Source organism: Lissotriton helveticus, chromosome 2_1 (assembly GCF_964261635.1).
Source record: "Lissotriton helveticus chromosome 2_1, aLisHel1.1, whole genome shotgun sequence".
Taxonomy (NCBI): Eukaryota; Metazoa; Chordata; class Amphibia; order Caudata; family Salamandridae; genus Lissotriton; species Lissotriton helveticus.
In genome coordinates this window covers 1,365,058,481-1,365,076,939 of record NC_136059.1, presented here as the reverse complement: position 1 = coordinate 1,365,076,939, position 18,459 = coordinate 1,365,058,481, and the positions used below count along the sequence as shown (strand labels likewise).

Below are 18,459 nucleotides of genomic sequence, written 5' to 3'. Positions count from 1 at the left end.
AGTATGTAGTACACATGTACACACAGACATACTTGTTTTCTGTTACATGAAACTTAATATATAGCAGTTGTGTGGCAATGATAATGTGCTTTCTGGACACTATTACATGCAACCTGCAGGTAAGTTCTAATTAGACAGCTCAGGAGGTTTCCACGGCTGTTGCAGAGATCCTTATGTGTCTTGCACATTACAATTTGGATCGTGGAAACAGTTCAGTGGCTTATGTGCCTTGTACAAACAAGACCACATGGCCTGCTGAGGAGCTACAGGCTTTCACTGTTAGGGCAGTGATAACATGAATACCAATGAATAGTATAAAGCTGTTTTCAAGTGTCAAAAAAGTTTCTATCGTGGTCTATGTTGAGGGCTGCATTAAATTCTAGGGAAGACCAATGTTCATTATATACAGAGATTTCTAGTAGCTTTCGGCAAGAATGGAGATAGTATAAAGAGGAAGATGTGAAAAGGGATTATTTCTTGAAAACATAATGCAAAAAAAAAGTTGGGGGATGCCAGACAAAAGGGAAATATTAAATGAAGGTACAATGCGGAATTATAAGGACCAGTGAATAAAGAAGGAGAAGCGAGAGACAATATAATTAGCACTAGAAAGGTAGAATAGAAACTGTGATTTGGAGATATACGAAACACATTAGAATACAGTTGGAGGCGAAGAACGTAAGGATGGCGAAGAAGGTAAGGATGACGAAATCAGGAAGAGCTAAAATAAATATGAATTAAGTTTGTCAAAAATGGAACAAACGAAGCAACAAAGTCGGATGGCGTAATGAACAGGAAATGACAGAATACGATGAGAGCACTAAAATTAATCTCGCAGTGCACATGTAGCCATTTCTGCTGCTCTTGCCATCCTTTATACACTATCCCCTTTCCCGTTTACCTGTCCCGGGGATTCATCATCTTCTGCACGCGGACTTCTCTTCTTGCTGTCAGGAGTAAGGTAACTATGTCCCGGTGGGAGACTCCTTTTGCGCACTGAAGTCACCCGACGCTGCACTCTTGGGAGACCACCGACATCCATGGACTAAACACGGGTACAGATAGAAGGGGGGGGGGGGGGGGGTACGGGCTGTCCCAGCAGAGGTGAGCACTGTTCTTTCTAATTAGCAGCGTTAGCTTCTAGGACAAAGCTGTTTGTCTTCTGGGCAATTTGTGATAGCAGGGTGCAAGGTAAAGGTGATCTGCCCCTCTGAAACTACAATCTGGGACATGTCAGTGAATAATTTCCACGCGCAGGTGCTTGGGAAAGGTAAGCTCCATTCCATAAGCCCTAGGACACCAGGATCGCTGAATAGGGTACCTACAACAGAGGAGCATGACCAGCACCAACTGCAGTCCTACCAAATGCTCAAGCGACATGGGTCAGCACTAGAGTCCACAGCACATTACCCAAGCCCCGAGGTTCTTCTTTGGAGAGTGGTGATGCTCTTTCAAGGTGATTTTTGCAAAAAAGTTTGAAGCTGCTGGTGGATTAGTAGGATTCTTCTCATTCGGCTGGGTCTGTTTCTTAAGCGAGATGGCTGCTCTTTATTTGCTGGAAAGTTAGAAATGCTTCAAAATTTGAAGTAACACCTCTGAAGAGATATGTTCCTCTTTAAAAGGTTTTGAACTGCTTCCTCCAATGTGAATGCGTGTTTTAGGGCGCTTTTAAGAAGGTTTAACTACTTTAAATTTGCTTTACATTTTTCTAAAGCAGTTATTCTTCTGAGTTGATTACCTGGTGGCGAAAGCAGGTATCAGTGTTAAAATAGTTCTTTGAGTGAGGCGTCTACTATCTAGTTATCCCAATCTGGCAGTTGGACAAAACGAGCATTAATGTCGGTGTTTGGCACACTTTGCCAACTTCCACCACTCCCTATAAACCACACACTCCCAAAGAACCATCTACGCCTTAGGGTCAGTTTTCAAAGAAAAGAAAAGCATGTTCTGACGGGGGCTACTAAGGGACATCCACTACCAAAGTCTGCATCCGGCGAAGCGAAACTCCAGAACAAACACACAGCTGCACATTCAAATAAGATATTAACCAGCGCAGACAAGAGTGAGGAAACAAAAGACGGACTTCATGGGAGGCTCTTAGTAAACTGAGTGGAATAATGGCGCCCTTTATGGATTATGTGGATTTTTTTTCCATACAGGCAATTCAGTAATACAAATCAAATTTCGTGGGCAAATTTAGAGCAGATTTAGACTTCACTGAAATACTCTACTTGAAATGCTTTGTATGAGGCAGTCAGCACGAGAATAATTCGTATCTAATGGTTGCAGTTCATAGGAGTATGCAACAAAACATATCGATTGCATGCCTAAAAGTGAAGCCCAGAAGTCGCGAACGGAAGCTACAATAGGTGCTGACTATGAGCTTCAAGAAGAAATTAATGCAAAGGATTGCCTGACTCTAACATGTCTGCCGTTGTTCTGCTATCCTATGTACATATACTTTGCAATTGACAGCCTGTACCAGCTGGTAAAACCAGCAAGCACAGGGAGAGCACAGAGAGAACCCATGGTGGCGCCATGTTAGGATGTAACTTTAGAACAAAGCATTTACAGTTTTATTAATGCACAACCACGGACTACAGAATGCCGATTTTTGACCGTCCTTAATATGGCCGCTGCAGAGGACACGGCTCCTCCTAGACTGTGAGGCGTCCTAAAGGAACCGTGGGCTGGTTTCGTTATTCTGTTCTGCCTTCCTCTTTGGAGGACGTCCGTGTGTCTTCGATTAATTGGGAAGGACATCTGTTCTGTCTGTTTCCTGTGCTGCGGAGGGCACACTAGGATGCTGATGATGGCTTTGGTGACCGGACTGAGAAGCGGGGTTGGTTTCTGTCTGAGCAGGACAGCAGCTTCCTCTATCAACGCAGGTATGGCATGTGTTAGAGAGGTCTAGGGCTTTGTTGATGTAAAGGTATGCAGATCAACGGTGAGTGCGGAGTCCGTGCAATGTATTTATTTCTTTTTTTAGGTCTGGTTATAGAATTTATTTGATTTTGTTCTCCTCTTGTTCTGAATTATTCAAAAGTGTAATAGTAGTAAAAAGAAAGTGGGAAGTGCAATAAGTAGTAGAGATAAAGCGGGGGATTTTAATCAGTCCACTTCTGGTATTAGTTTTCATGGTTTGTCATTCCTTGTAAGGTCTGACTTTAATAACTTGGGTTCAGGCAATCTCAGTTGTCATACATGCCAACATTTCAGACCAGGAAAGTGGGAGATTTTGAAAAACAATTCAGGGGAATTCAAAATTTGCGCCCATATGTGACAAGAATTTTCAATTCTATTAAGGACACGGAGGCGAATATTATGCTTCTCATTTCTGTACTGATACATTTCTCAGCAGCCAATAAAAATACATAAACTAAAAATTCTTCAATACCCATGAACACACTTTATGTCACATAACCAACCATAGAGAATAACCTCTATATAAACTCCAGACCAGATTACAACTTCCTCTTCTTTGACAAACCATCAAACCATTAAGTCTATGAATAACAACTTGATCTTGAAGAACCATCTTGAACGTAGAAGAACCTCTTCTGGCAGACGTGCAGCCCACCGTGACTCCTTATTTCAGTATTGGATCCTGAACCAACATGTCGCCTTATTTCCGAGAAAAAGGCAAAGACCTTCCAAGAACGTGGATCATCGTGCTCTACTTGAGATCAGCACCTGAAATGAAAAGGTATAGGGCCGTAACATCATTAGTCTACCAATATCTCAGCAATACATCAGAAAGGGAAGGGGAAAAACATAGGAACATATGTTTGAAGATTCTCAAAACCATACAATGCAATTTACAATATGCAATACAAATTTTGAATTCTATGTCCAGACCGGAGGCTCTGATTATGCTTGTTTAAAGCTTAGCCACCACTACTGATGCCACATCCACAATAGGCTTATAGTAAAAAGATTTAAACATTGTGTCAGATGACCAATCAGCTGCGTTCATAATATCTGCTAAGCTGACCCCCACAGAGAAAGCCTTAGATGCCATAGCTCCATGAGCTGAATGTGCTCCAAATTTTGAAACATCGATACCCGCTTCGCCCATGAGCCAACGCACCCATCTAGACAAGGTAGCTGGAGTCACTGGGCAAAAGGGTTTTTGTAGAGCAATTAACAATTGGCTCCTCATGTCCGGCCGAAATTCAGCGGTACTCGCCTCATAATCTTTTACACACTGTACTACACACAGTTTAGGATTATTAGGAAATGCTGGGTAAGCTATTGAAGAGGTATTACACTTGGTACGTTTTGTAATTATAAAATTTACACCCTCTGGGGAAAACCTCCGTCCTGAGAGAACTAAAGCACGGACATCTGAGACCCTTTTGAATGACACTAGGCAGAGTAACATAGTCAATTTAGCAGAAAGCTGTTTTCTTGACAAATACTTATTGGAAGTCCAAGTCTCTAAGAATCTCAAAACGGAGGACACATCCCACAACCCTGAATATTTGGGACAAGGGGGTTTGACCATCCGGATACCCTTGAGTAGTTTACAAATCAAAGGATGCTCTCCTGCCAGTTTGCCATCCACTGACACGTGACCTGCTGAGATGGCAGACCGGAAATTATTATAGGCTAGGCCTAAAGCTGCAATGGAAGCTAGAAAATGTACAATGAAGGAGACATGTACTGTTGCAGGATCCACCTCCCGTTGAGAGCACCAACTACACCATCGTTTCCGAACCGAGGAATATCGCTTGTGTGTGTTGGATGGCCAAACTTCGCTGATAAATCTGTCAGCATCTCGTGCAAGGCCAGGATCTGCCATCTGTCCCTGAAACCTGCCATGCTACCAGAAGGAGTTGCCCTGATTCTATCAAAGGATGCAGAGCCTTCAGAGGATCCAGCAACAGGTTCCACCTCTGTGGAAGGAGGATCCGCACTGCACAAAGCGTCTCCAGAAGTACTGGGAACCATGCTTGCGCTCTCCATAGTGGAGTGATCAGAATCAACTCTGAGTGATAACGTTTGGTTTGTGCCAGAACCCTGGGAATCATCACAAACCGCGGGAAGGCATAACATAGAGACGTCAGCCAGTCCTGTAGAAACGCGTCCGTGGCCAGAGCATCTGGATCCGGACGCCAGCTGTAAAATGCTGGGAGTTGCCTGTTGAGACGTGAAGCGAATAGGTCTATCTGGCAGGGTACCCAAAGCCGGTTCAGCAACTGGAAAATCCGTGGATGGAGTCTCCAGTCGCTGAAATCCCATAGGTGTCGGAAGTACCAATCGGTAATCTCGTTGTTGCAGCCCGGAAGTACTCCGCAATCACAGAGATTTTGTTCTGAAAACAAAAGTGCCAAAAGTCCACATAAATCTCTGCTAGAATCCTGGATTTTGTCCCCCCTAACTTGTTCACACAGCAAACTGCTGAAACATTGTCCATGTGAAGCAGTATGCAACAATTCGTCTTTCGGGTGGAAAGACAGCGGATCGCAAAGGATCCCGCCAGAAGTTCTAGGCAATTGATATGCAACGCAAGTTCCTCTTGTGACCAGCGGCCGCCAGTGGACACCCGAAGAGGGCTCGACCGTTCCAGGCCTCCATGTGGTCCAACCACCACAATATCTCCAACCTCGCCTCCCCGGATAGAGGAATCTGATCTGAGTGACCAGCCTTTCTGGAGATGTCGAATCTTTAGTCTTTGAAGTGCCCGGTAGTGAAGGGGACCCGGGAAGATCGCTTGATTTGAGGAAGCTAACAGCCCTACGATCCGGGCTACAGATCTCAATGACACACTCTGCTTGCGTAAAATCAACCTCCACTCTCTCTTGATTGACCTGATTTTCTGGGCTGGCAAGAGGAGTTGACAATTCTGTGAGTCGATCAGAAAACCCAGAAATTCAATTGATTGAGTTGGAAACGAAGGCCGATTTCTGTGGATTTACAAGAAAACCGAGACACTGCAACAGAATGATCGTTCATTCTAGATGGGTGGTCTCCACCAGTTGAAGACAATAAGCCATAATGAGGATGTTGTCCATCAGACGAACTCCCCATGCTCTTAATGATTTTACCACTGGCCGCTGAAGTTTCGTGAAGAGGCAAGGTGCTGACGAGAGGCCGAAGGGAAGGACTCTGTATTCATACCACACTCCTTGCCAGTGGAACTAGAGAAAACGACGATGAGGTTCATAAATGGGAACAGACAGATAAGCATCCTTCTGGTCCAGACGGACCATCCAGTCCCCTTCCTGAAGAAGATCGCGTAGAAGATGGATACCCTCCATCTTTAAATGCCGATATACTACCCCTCCATTGAAATCCTTTAGATTTAAAACTAGCCTGGATCCACCCCCCCTTCTTCTCCACTAGGAAGATGCTGCTGATGTAGCCTCAGGGATGACGATCCGCGGCCACTATGGCCTCTTTCTTTAGTAGAGAAGCTATCTCTTCGGAGATGAAGACCGGTTCTTGTTAGGAAAAATACATCTGATGTGGAGGAACAACCTGCTTGGGGGAATTGTAAAACTCTATCTTGTACACCTGTACTGTCTCAAAAATCAATGCATCCTGCAAGATCTTGTGCCAATTGAGCAGAAAAAACTGTATCCTGCCCCCCAACATTACTTCTGTAGGTGGAATCAGTCTCACCTGGAGTACTGGTATTGGCTGACCGCCCTGATGTCAACCATATCAGCCTTTCCGGATCTGTTCTTGGCTCGACGGGTTGAATAGAAGGGGAGGTACCATTGTAATTGGAGTCTTGGAAACCTCCTCTGTGTTGCTGGTATTGACCATGCTGGGCGCCTTGACTGTAACCACATCCGAATGACCGCCCTCTGTATCGTCCGGCCCTGCCAAAAACTAGGCGGAAAGCACGTTTAAGAGATCCCTGAGCCTTATCCAAACCACTAAAAGTAGCTACAAAGTTTGTCAGCTCCTTAAAGAAGGGTTGACTGAAGAGAAGGCCTTGAGCTAGAGGACCCGATTCGGAAGAAGAGAGTGCTGCTAGTTTTGGATTAAGTTTCAGAAGGATTGAACGTCTTTCACTGGATATAGCGCAATTTGCATTATCCAGCTGACAGACCGCTCTTTGCTCCCATCCAAATAATTCATTGGGATAAATAGCCATTGAGGATTCCTTGGCTCGAAAGCCCAAATCTAAAATCTTAGTGAGGGGACCTGTCAAATCTAAACGTTTGTCTTGGCATGATCTCCATGCCCGGTCAATACCTTATATACTTATTAGGGTCATTGGAATACTTTTTAAGATCGGTGAGAATAGAAGGCTCCACCTCCGGCGTCTCCACTACCGTATCTGCTAAGTCAGGCTGCGGACACTCTGATCTGAGACGCGCCCTCACATCTTTATCGAAAGCCTGTTGAATGTGAGATTGGACATACTCAGCCACTTCTGGAGGAGGAAGCCAGGCGGTGGAATTAGGATGCACTATCTCACTGGTTCAAGGGTCAGTAGCTTAGGCTGTGAAAGTGCATAAACATAACGCTCCTTTCTTAATTTCATGGAGGGTCTAGGAGTCTCCTCCTGGTCTGACGCTAGCTCAGAGGATGTATCATCAGCATCATCCAGAGGTAACTCAGTGATGGAGGCTTCCTTAGAGGAAGTGCCATAGTCATGGTCAGAAGCCATTGCTTTGGCCAGCTTCGCAAAATCTGCTGCATGGGGTTTCTTGGATCCTTTCCCACTGGCAGTAGGGCGACTGCCTGAGCTGGGGAGCCAACCCTGTTATTGGGCATATGTGGATAAATGGCGCTTTAGAAGCTCTATGGCCCTCACCAGGGCCTTATAAACCAATTGCTGCATCCCTGCGTCGAGCGCATCCACAAGGTCCTGCTCCATGGACCCAGAAGGCTCCTCATCATAATAATCCTCATAATAATATTCCGACATTATGTCCCACTAAATAGATACACCTTCCCACAGGAGGAATTGCCTGCCCCTCACTCGAAGGGGTAATGTAAATAATCAATAACAGCTGCAACTGAAATCAAGGGGGAGTGGAGAAACCCCAGGCAAACCAAAATATGAAGAGAAACAGTTATAAAACTACTGAAAACTGTTTTATAACGTGGATGAGATCTTGCCAGAACCACTGTAGGCAAAGCCTATGCTTAAATTATACAGCCCCACTCAGAAACAAGAGGGTGCGTCACCGGGAGCCTGGTACGAGTCACAGTGGGAAGAGAGCAGAGACGCGCTGCTCCCGTGCTCACTTAAGCCCAAAATAGCATTGAAATGTGGGCAAAATGGCCCCTGCGCATGCGCGGTACCGGCCAATCGTGCACAGAGAAAGAGGACTACGCGCAAGTCCGACACGTGTCCTATCTCCCTTTACCTGCCATTCCACTGGAAAATGAACGCGGTAGGGACGCCTGGCCGGGGAGGCAGAGTACTCCCAACACGTGTGCAGAAAGGTACGCGCTGCCGGAAAATCAAGTCAGAAGACTGCCGACAATGACAAAACAACAGCAAGGCGTGGGGATACTACAATCATGCATACAAGGCTAAATGCAGTAAATAGATACAGGAAATATATACGCTAGGGAAAAACATGAAACAATATCCCAATGGAATTCAAAATCGAGCAAATAACAACCCATAAACATAAGTGGCAATTTACAAGAGGCAGAAGGAAAGAAATGCACTTAACTGGCAGGGGAGCAGCAAAGAAAGAGAAAGTTGTAATCTGGACTGGAGTTTATATAGAGGTTACTCTCTATGGTTAGTTATGTGACACAAAGTGTGTTCATGGGTATTGAAGTATTTTTAGTTTCTGTATTTTTATTGGCTGCTGAGAAATTTATCAGTAAAGAAATGAGAAGCATAATCGGAGCCTCCGGTCCTGACATAGAATGGATTTCCCCTATTGACTTTTATTGAAGCAGAGGCAATTTTAGATGGGAGACAGCTAAAGTAAAAATATTTTTGGCTTCATAAATCTGTAGTCTCCCACCGGAATCAGGTCTATTGGACCTCCCCTTCCGCTGGGACACAATGAGGGGCACCGACGGACAGAGCGGGGCCTCTTTTTTCTCCCGAGCCGTTGCCGGGTGAGGTGAGGTCTTCACCCACACAGAGCTGGGAAGAAACCCTTCCCCTTTTTCTCCAGTGAACATTGGAATGTCAGGTTCCTGGTAGATATGTACACTTTATGTCATTTGTGTGTTTATTAATTTTTGTTGATTGCAGTAGCGTTACATATTATAGGTCCTGAAGAAAGCCAGGGTAATCCTCCCCCAAAGGCTGAAACATGTCGACCACACTACACAGTATTTTTGAGTAGTTCTAGTTTAAACTACTCAGTGTATTCTTTTTTAATCTTGACACCCAGACTTCAGTTACAAAGTCCCCTGAGTCTTGGTAGCCAATTTTAACCAGCACAATCACTTAAGCACTGCACTCTATGTTAATGATTATTATTATTATTTTCATTCTTCACTGGCTAAAGTTTTGGCTTTGATTCCCGACACAACATGGTCGTGGTAAGAGTGACCATCACTCCCCATATGATGATATGCCGCCACGAGGGTGGTCTGATGGGACTTTTTTCTAGCCATTGGTCTAGTTTTTGACATACAACAACATTTGTTCACACGCATACCTAATTGTTTTGCGGTCTCCGGTATGGCCACACACCACTATCATGACCTGTTCTGCTCTCTTTTGTGGTATATATGAGAGTAGGGGTTTGAGCAGGCAGGTCGTTAAAAATATTCCCCTTTGACCCTCCCCCACTTATTTGTTTTGAGTATACCATAATTATCCCTAATCGCAGTTTCTGGGTTACGATGTACCCATATGCCAAAACATTTTACAGGGTCAGTGTGCCATTGTAGCGGAAAGTGTAAATCAGGTTGGGTTGTATCTGGTGTGAGTGGTATGACCACTGATTTGTCCCAGTTAATACCGAGTCCAAAATAGTGTTCAAACCGAATATATTCCCTAATGAGCGAGTTTAAATCAGTGTCTGGGTGGCGTGTATAGAGAACCATCTCATCGGCATAAAGGGATATGCCGATGGGACGGAAATGGAATTGCAAGGCAGATTCTGGGTGTTTTGGGCGAATCTTGCAGGCTAGTGGTTCAAAAGAAGTGGCGAAAGTGGGCATCTCTGTCTTGTTCCGCGACTTATGCTGATCGGGGTGCATGTGTTCCCATTGATTCTAATACGCGCGCTAGGCTCAGTATAGAGAAGCGCAATCCAATGCAGGAAAGGTTCCAGGAATCCCATCCAGCAAAGTACCGTGAACATGAATACCTATTCCACGGAATCGAAAGCCTTTGCCGTGTCCAGTAAGGCCGCAACAGCCGGCAGATCGGGGTTTAAGTGGTGAAACATTGTAAAAATGGTGCGTCGGTTTTGCGTTGTGGATCTGGTAGGGATAAAACCCACCTGATCTGGCAGTACCAGGTTGCGTATCAGTGGCTTTATGCGCATCTCGATAATTCTAGCCAAGATTTTGACGTTTGTTTATTAAGGACAGTGGGTGATAGGACTCACAGAAGGCCAGGTCTTTATCCTGTTTAGGGAGGGCTATCAGTAACGGCTCTCTCAGTGAGGCCGGGAGTTCACCATCCTCATATGATTCTTCATACATCGCGGCCAGGTGTGGGATTAATATGTCTCTAAATTCCTAGTAGAATTCCCCGTGGAGTCCGTCCGTACTAGGGGCTTTGTTATTTGGGAGGGAATTACTTGTCTCTATAATCTCGTCTTTTGTAATGAGGTGACAGAAGTATTTGCGGTGATCGTCAGACAGCCACGCTAATGCAATGTCATCTAAGTATTGGCAAATTTCAGGTGGTGACTTGGTCGATTGCGTGGAGTAAAGGCGGTGTAGTGTTCAGTGAAGCTGTCTAAAATCGACGGTGTGTCGTATGTAGGTGTAGCGATCACCCTTGGCAGGGCAGCCGGTCGCAGTAGATATCAGGTTTCCTGTCACATAAGGAAAAACTACCAGTCCCAGAAGGCCAAGCGGCGCTTGGATCTGGCACAATGGGAGGATCTTACTTAAGCTCCACCCCTGGAACAAAACGGGGCTTGTCAATCCTGTTCCTGGTTCGTCCTCCGTATGTTTGTTCGTTTGGAGTCCTGCCTTGGAGAATCCGTGACTAGCCTGCTTTATCAGCGTTACAGAATCGCCGCGACGACGAAGTGCCTGCGTGGTCAGAGTTCCTGTGAGTGAAACAGAACCGCCGCGACGACGAAGTGCCTGCGTGGTCAGAGTTCCTGTGAGTGAAACAGAACCGCCGCGACGACGAAGTGCCTGCGTGGTCAGAGTTCCTGTGAGTGAAACAGAACCGCCGCGACGACGAAGTGCCTGCGTGGTCAGAGTTCCTGTGATTCAAACAGAACCGCCGCGACGACGAAGTGCCTGCGTGGTCAGAGGTCCTGTGAGTGATACAGAACCGCGTTGGATCGAAATCCTCGAGGAGAGCGGGCTCGCTCTCTTCTGTTGCATTTTACTTTTTTGTTTGTTTGGAACAACGTTCAATACATTGTGCAGGTCGCACCTTCCCTTATTTGTTTTTCTACTGGAAGTCTCTTACAACATTCCTGTTGTAGCCTACAGAGGGACTACGGCTATTTATATCCAGAAGGAGTATTTTGGATCTATCTAGAAACTTTACCTTGTTTGGAAAACTTACTGTGGAGTGTACCACTTACCTGTTTTTCCTTGCCGGATCAGGTTCGAGAAGTGAGTCGACTTTTCGACACCTTGGGCAGACTTTACCTTCACGAAGTCTATCTATGCGAATGTGGTAAGTCTCGGAACACAGGGGAAGGGGGACTGTTCCCGGCATTACGGATCTGCATTATTCCCCCTGTCTTCTCACCCGCCTCCAGGGAGGTCTTATCGACGATCCGCCGAGCCCAGATCTCGAGCTGAAGATAACATAACACCCATCTTCTGCCGCCATTTCACCTTGCGGCCTCCGGCTGTGCTCACTCCAATAGCGGTGATCTCCCCATTATTGGGTGCTGTGCAGAGGGAGGTTGTGAGGACTGTCATCCCGTCGTCTCTGCTGGGCGCTGGAGTCAGGTTTGTGGCGCATGCGTAATATTGCGCTGCTTTCAATTGTTACAGATTGACAAGCCCAAGAAAATTACCCAGCCCGGACGATGGATACCAATACCATACTCACCTCCTTGTTGGACAGTTTCACGGAATTGCAAAACGAGGTCCAGACATCTCGTGCCGAGAATCAAGCCTTGTACAAGGAGGTGTCGGATTTGCGTAGAGAGATATCCGATCTAGCCCAGAAGGAACCGAGCGTCAAACCATTGATTAGGCCTGCTACCTTGCCCCCGCCTCCTTCGTTTCAGCTTGGTGGTGCGTTTGCAGCCCCTTCCACGTCAACGGACGCCGCTCCCACGGTACACATACTGCAAACCCATGGCATACCACTAGCCCCTCCCGAAAGGTTTTTCGGAGACCCCAGAAAGTTTGAGACATTCCTTAATCAATGTCGCCTTCACTTCCTATGTAAGCCTCAAACCTTTCAGGATGAATCATCCAAGACAGCCTTCGTCATGTCCTATATGGGAAGAAACGCATCCAGTTGGACCATTCCCTTGTTGGAACGGAACGATCCCGTGCTACACAATTTTTCCGACTTTTGTCTTGAATTACGAAAACTATTCGACAGAAAGACCCACATGTTATCCTTAGACCGGGAGTTGATGACTTTACGCCAAGGATCACAGGATCTGTTATCATATATAACAACCTTCAATCGACTCATAGTAGAAACGGACTGGCCGGCTCAGAAACGGATCTCTCTGTTCTATCAGGGCCTTCGGGGAGAACTGAAGGACGTGTTAGCACAGGTGGTGCAACTGCCTTCTACCTGTGAAGAACTTATCGACTTAACTGTACAGTTGGACCACAGGTTGTTGGAACGGAGAGGGGATAGAAGCAGAGGGGACGCTAGGTACTCCTATCCCCTGGTCAGACCCCGGCAAAGGGGTGAAGAGAAAACCAAGGCCCAGGAAGGGCCAGAACCCATGCAGATTGGAGGTATTCGGGGCCCCCTTACCAAGGAAGAAAGGGACCGGAGACGAAGACTCAAATTATGCATGTATTGTGGAAAAAACGGACATTTTATTAATGAATGTAGAGCTCGGGCTTCTACTTCCGGAAAAAGCACCTTTCCCAGAGTGCAGGCCATCGTGAGAATGGAGGAGCCGTCGGAAAACTGAAGGTCTTGGATCAGCAAGAGACCTCTGATTCAAGACTCCCGTTCACTCCGGTCTCCCCTTCTGTAGCTAACACCCTGCACCCTGCAGTTGCGCACATGAACATTAACGTGTCTCTACAAGTGAAGAATCAGAAACCCTTTCAAGTCGACGCCCTATTGGATTCGGGGGCTACAGGGAACTATATCGATCAGGCTTTTGCGTTCAAAATGGGTATCCCCTGCGATAAGAAAAAGACGCCCGAAACAGTCAAGGCAGTGGATGGCACAGTCCTGTCGTCAGGGCCTGTGGTACAGCATACCCTTGCGTTGTTAATGGAATATGGAGCAAATCATTCTGAATACATCCAGTTTGATCTCATAGACGCCCCTCAATTCCGTCTAATTCTAGGTATGCCTTGGCTTACCTTGCATGACCCCTCAGTATGCTGGTCAACACGCACGGTAAGGATGACTTCCAAATATTGCCAAGAACACTGTCAGAACGAGGTTGTTCTCCACAGTCCTCCTGAACCTTCACCCGCCTCTTACTTGGCAGGGTCCTGCGACGTCGACAGGTTCTGCTGTGCCACGGTCTTACCGGCTGAGTATCACAAATACGCTTCCTTGTTTGATAAGAGAAAAGCTACTCATCTGCCTCCACATAGGGCATATGATTGCCGTGTGGACCTTGTTCCGGGTGCAGATCTTCCCTGCAGCAGAGTGTACGCCTTGACTGAGAAGGAGACAGAGTATCTAAAAACCTATATCGACGACAATTTGGCCACCGGATTTATAAGACATTCCACATCCCCTGTGTCCTCACCTATGTTTTTCATTCCCAAGAAGGATTGCGAGGAGTTGCGACCATGCATAGACTACAGAGCCATCAACAGAGTAACTATTAAAAATCGTTATCCCCTGCCATTGATTCCCGTTTTAATGGACCAGCTCAAGGGGGCACATTACTTCACCAAACTCGACCTTCGAGGGGCATACCATCTTGTGAGAGTAAAGACCGGGGATGAGTGGAAAACAGCTTTTAGAACAAAATTCGGCCTCTATGAATATCGAGTGATGCCGTTTGGCCTGTGTAACGCCCCTGACGCCTTTCAGTATTTCATGGATGAGGTGTTGCGGGGGTGTTTGGAGTCCTTTTGCATCGTCTACATTGACGACATTCTGATTTATTCAGCGACTCTCCCAGAACACATCATACATGTGAAGAAAGTATTGGAGAGGCTTCAACAAAACTCTTTGTATGCCAAACTCGAGAAATGCCTTTTTCACGTCCAACAGGTGGCTTTTCTGGGCTATGTGATCGATGCCCAAGGATTCAGGATGGACATGAGAAAGGTCGAGGCCATTCTTACTTGGAAAACACCGCAGACAGTCAGATCCGTTCAGAGCTTTCTTGGCTTTGCCAATTACTATCGGCGCTTTATTCGGGATTTCTCCAAGATAATACATCCCATCACGTCACTCTTGAGAAAAAACGTTTTGTTCAAATGGGGGGCAGAAGCAGAAAAGGCATTTCAAGCCCTCAAGGAGAGGTTCACTCAAGCCCCTATTCTTCGGCATCCAGACCCACAGTTGCCTTTCGTTCTTGAAACGGATGCCTCCCAATATGCTCTTGGGGGGATTCTGTCACAGCGTCACCCTTCTACTGGGCAACTCCATCCAGTGGCATTTTACTCAAAAAAGCTCACTCCTTGTGAAATCAATTACACCATTACGGACAAGGAACTCCTGGCAATAAAAAGAGCATGTGAAGAGTGGAGACATTACCTCCTCGGGGCCGTGCATACTGTGGAGATCATTACGGATCATCGCAATCTATTGTTTCTGAAAACAGCGAAGGCCTTGACGCCTCGTCAGTTGAGGTGGACCCTTTTCTTCTCCGACTTTGACTTTGTTATCAAATATAGGCCTGGAACTCGGAATGGGAAGGCAGATGCTCTCTCTCGGTTGGGGGAGGATGACACATTGGAGCCTGTTGAACCCCCTTCTATTCTTCAGGGCATCGAGAACTCCGAGACCTATATCGCTTTGATCACCTCGGACGATTTTCTTGAGGACGTCAAAATTGCCCTCTCTGACTTAGATATACCCGCATGGGTTCTGGAAGAGCCCGATCATCGCTGTGAAAAAGATCAATTAGCGTATCATTACCAGGCTCTATACATCCCCCGAGTCGAGTTGCAAAACAAGGTGTTGGAATGGGCCCATGACTCTGTACTGGGAGGACACATGGGTATTCACAAAACCATCGCTACTGTGGAACGGTCCTTTTGGTGGCCCAGTGTCCGGACTGATGTGAAAGAGTACATCAAGAACTGTGCGATTTGTGCGCAAGGGAAATCTGTTCATGCCAAACCAGCGGGATTGTTACGCCCTTTACCGATTCCGTCTAAACCCTGGCATACTTTGTCCATGGATTTTATCGTGGAAATGCCTCCCTGCGAGAAACAAATAGTCATCTTGGTGGTGGTAGATCATCTCACCAAGATGGGACACTTTATATATCTACCGGGTTTGCCTACCTCTGGAGAATTAGCGAAAGTATTCGTACAAAATATTGTGCGTCTGCATGGGCTACCAAGTGTGGTGATAACAGATCGGGGTACGCAATTTACTTCACGGTTCTGGAAGGCTCTATGTACCATCTTACAGATCGACGCTCGCCTATCGTCCAGTTACCATCCGCAGACGGATGGTAAGACAGAACGGTTGAACCAAACCCTAGAACAATACCTTCGCTGTTTCACCTTACAAAATGCCACTGACTGGACCACCCTTTTGTGGTTGGCAGAATTTGCGTACAATAACGCGGTACACACCACTCTGGGATGTTCTCCTTTCTTCTGTCTGTACGGATTCCACCCAAACATGCTTCCCTTTGAATGGCCTGCTGACTCCCTAGTTCCCGCCATCCATGAACACCACGCTCATCTCCGGGCAATCCTGATTGAGGCTCGGAACAATTTGAAAAAGGCTCAAGACGCCCAGAAAACATTCGCTGACAAAAGAAGGTCCCAGGAACCCGAATATAAGGTAGGAGATAAAGTCTGGCTTTCCACACGCAACTTACACCTGAAAGGAATGAACAGATTGAAACCTAAATATATAGGTCCTTATGGTATCTGTGAAGTGATAAACACTGTGGCCATGAAACTCTCCTTGCCCGTATCATGGTCTATACATCCGGTTTTTCATGTGTCGCTTCTGCGTCCATGCCTACCTGGTGTTCGGTTGCCAGTGCGCCCTGGCCCTGTGGAAGTGGAAGGGCAGGAAGAGTATGAAGTAGGATCCGTCTTGGATTCCCGTATAGTGCGGGGCAGGGTCCAGTATTTGATCGAATGGAAGGGCTACGGCCCCGAAGACCGCACATGGGAACCTGTTGATCATTTACATTGTCCTGATTTGATTGACCTTTTCCATGAACGCAATCCTGGTAAGCCCGGACGACCGCCGGGACGGCGGTCCTCGAGAGGGGGTTCTGTAGCGATCACCCTTGGCAGGGCAGCCGGTCGCAGTAGATATCAGGTTTCCTGTCACATAAGGAAAAACGACCAGTCCCAGAAGGCCAAGCGGCGCTTGGATCTGGCACAATGGGAGGATCTTACTTAAGCTCCACCCCTGGAACAAAACGGGGCTTGTCAATCCTGTTCCTGGTTCGTCCTCCGTATGTTTGTTCGTTTGGAGTCCTGCCTTGGAGAATCCGTGACTAGCCTGCTTTATCAGCGTTACAGAATCGCCGCGACGACGAAGTGCCTGCGTGGTCAGAGGTCCTGTGAGTGATACAGAACCGCGTTGGATCGAAATCCTCGAGGAGAGCGGGCTCGCTCTCTTCTGTTGCATTTTACTTTTTTGTTTGTTTGGAACAACGTTCAATACATTGTGCAGGTCGCACCTTCCCTTATTTGTTTTTCTACTGGAAGTCTCTTACAACATTCCTGTTGTAGCCTACAGAGGGACTACGGCTATTTATATCCAGAAGGAGTATTTTGGATCTATCTAGAAACTTTACCTTGTTTGGAAAACTTACTGTGGAGTGTACCACTTACCTGTTTTTCCTTGCCGGATCAGGTTCGAGAAGTGAGTCGACTTTTCGACACCTTGGGCAGACTTTACCTTCACGAAGTCTATCTATGCGAATGTGGTAAGTCTCGGAACACAGGGGAAGGGGGACTGTTCCCGGCATTACGGATCTGCATTATTCCCTCTGTCTTCTCACCCGCCTCCAGGGAGGTCTTATCGACGATCCGCCGAGCCCAGATCTCGAGCTGAAGATAACATAACACCCATCTTCTGCCGCCATTTCACCTTGCGGCCTCCGGCTGTGCTCACTCCAATAGCGGGGATCTTCCCATTATTGGGTGCTGTGCAGAGGGAGGTTGTGAGGACTGTCATCCCGTCGTCTCTGCTGGGCGCTGGAGTCAGGTTAGTGGCGCATGCGTATTATTGCGCTGCTTTCAATCGTTACAGTAGGTTGGCCATGTGTATTTGTAATCTGTGTGATATAGGTTGCCTTATGTGTGGAACAGAGTCTGTGTGATAGTGTCCGTCCTGGTCGTCCCCCCTCCCCATAATTATGTGCGGTATATCTGCGCAAAATATATTTGATCTCATCGGTGGCGTGTTCATTATAAGTGTCAATCTTTTGCCTGATGTCCTCTAACAATGTGGGTTTTGCGTAGCTGCATGTGCAGCTTCCAGTTGTTGAATGTCCCTTTCTGTCATTGATAGCTGCTGTTGGATGTCTTTCAAAATGCCTGCGTGTTTACCTTTACAATGGCCTCTAATTGTAACCTTAACCCCTCCCATGCTGATGACGAGCTCAGCTCGTCATGGCCATTAGAACGCTCGCACGCTGGGATAATTCCCCTGCTGTGCTGAGTGTTCTGAGGAAACGGGTGTGGCCATGACGAGCTCAGCTCGTCATGAGCACAGGAGCACTGTAGCTCATGACGAGCTGAGCCCGTCATGAGCACCGGGGCGCTGTGCGCGCCCCCCCGCCCCCAGCACAGCAGGAAAATTACCACAGCAGCCAAGGGGTTAAATGCCTCCCATAATGTTTTTGCCCTACTCACAGATCCAGCGTTTAGGTCAAAGAACTCCTCAATTGCCCGACTCTGCTGAACCTGAAATACCTGATTTAGAAAGGTGTTCTGCCGCAAGCGCCAAGCAAACTGACGCGGAGTGTGTGCAGGGATGTCAAGCGCGAGGTGGACTGGTTAATGGTCCGACAATCTCCTGCGCATGTGCTCCACCCGTGTTGT

The 18,459-nt window shown here is 46.9% G+C and overlaps 2 protein-coding genes across 3 annotated transcripts in view; one reads left to right on the top strand and one right to left on the bottom strand.

Moving 5' to 3' along the window:
• HELQ (helicase, POLQ like) overlaps nucleotides 1–2,064 on the bottom strand; it is a 494,226-nt gene extending 492,162 nt beyond the window's left edge. The window contains exon 1 of one of the 2 annotated variants that reach the window (XM_078676301.1): nucleotides 902–2,064. In XM_078676301.1, the coding sequence (XP_078532427.1) occupies nucleotides 902–1,042 (141 nt within the window). In that variant the 5' untranslated portion in view covers nucleotides 1,043–2,064. The remainder of the gene's footprint in view (nucleotides 1–901) is intronic. The other variant, XM_078676302.1, reaches the window with a different exon arrangement.
• A 604-nt stretch (nucleotides 2,065–2,668) lies between these two features.
• Nucleotides 2,669–18,459, top strand: part of MRPS18C (mitochondrial ribosomal protein S18C) — a 62,218-nt gene continuing 46,427 nt past the window's right edge. The window contains exon 1 of the mRNA XM_078676300.1: nucleotides 2,669–2,888. Within this exon, the coding sequence (XP_078532426.1) occupies nucleotides 2,804–2,888 (85 nt within the window). The 5' untranslated portion in view covers nucleotides 2,669–2,803. The remainder of the gene's footprint in view (nucleotides 2,889–18,459) is intronic.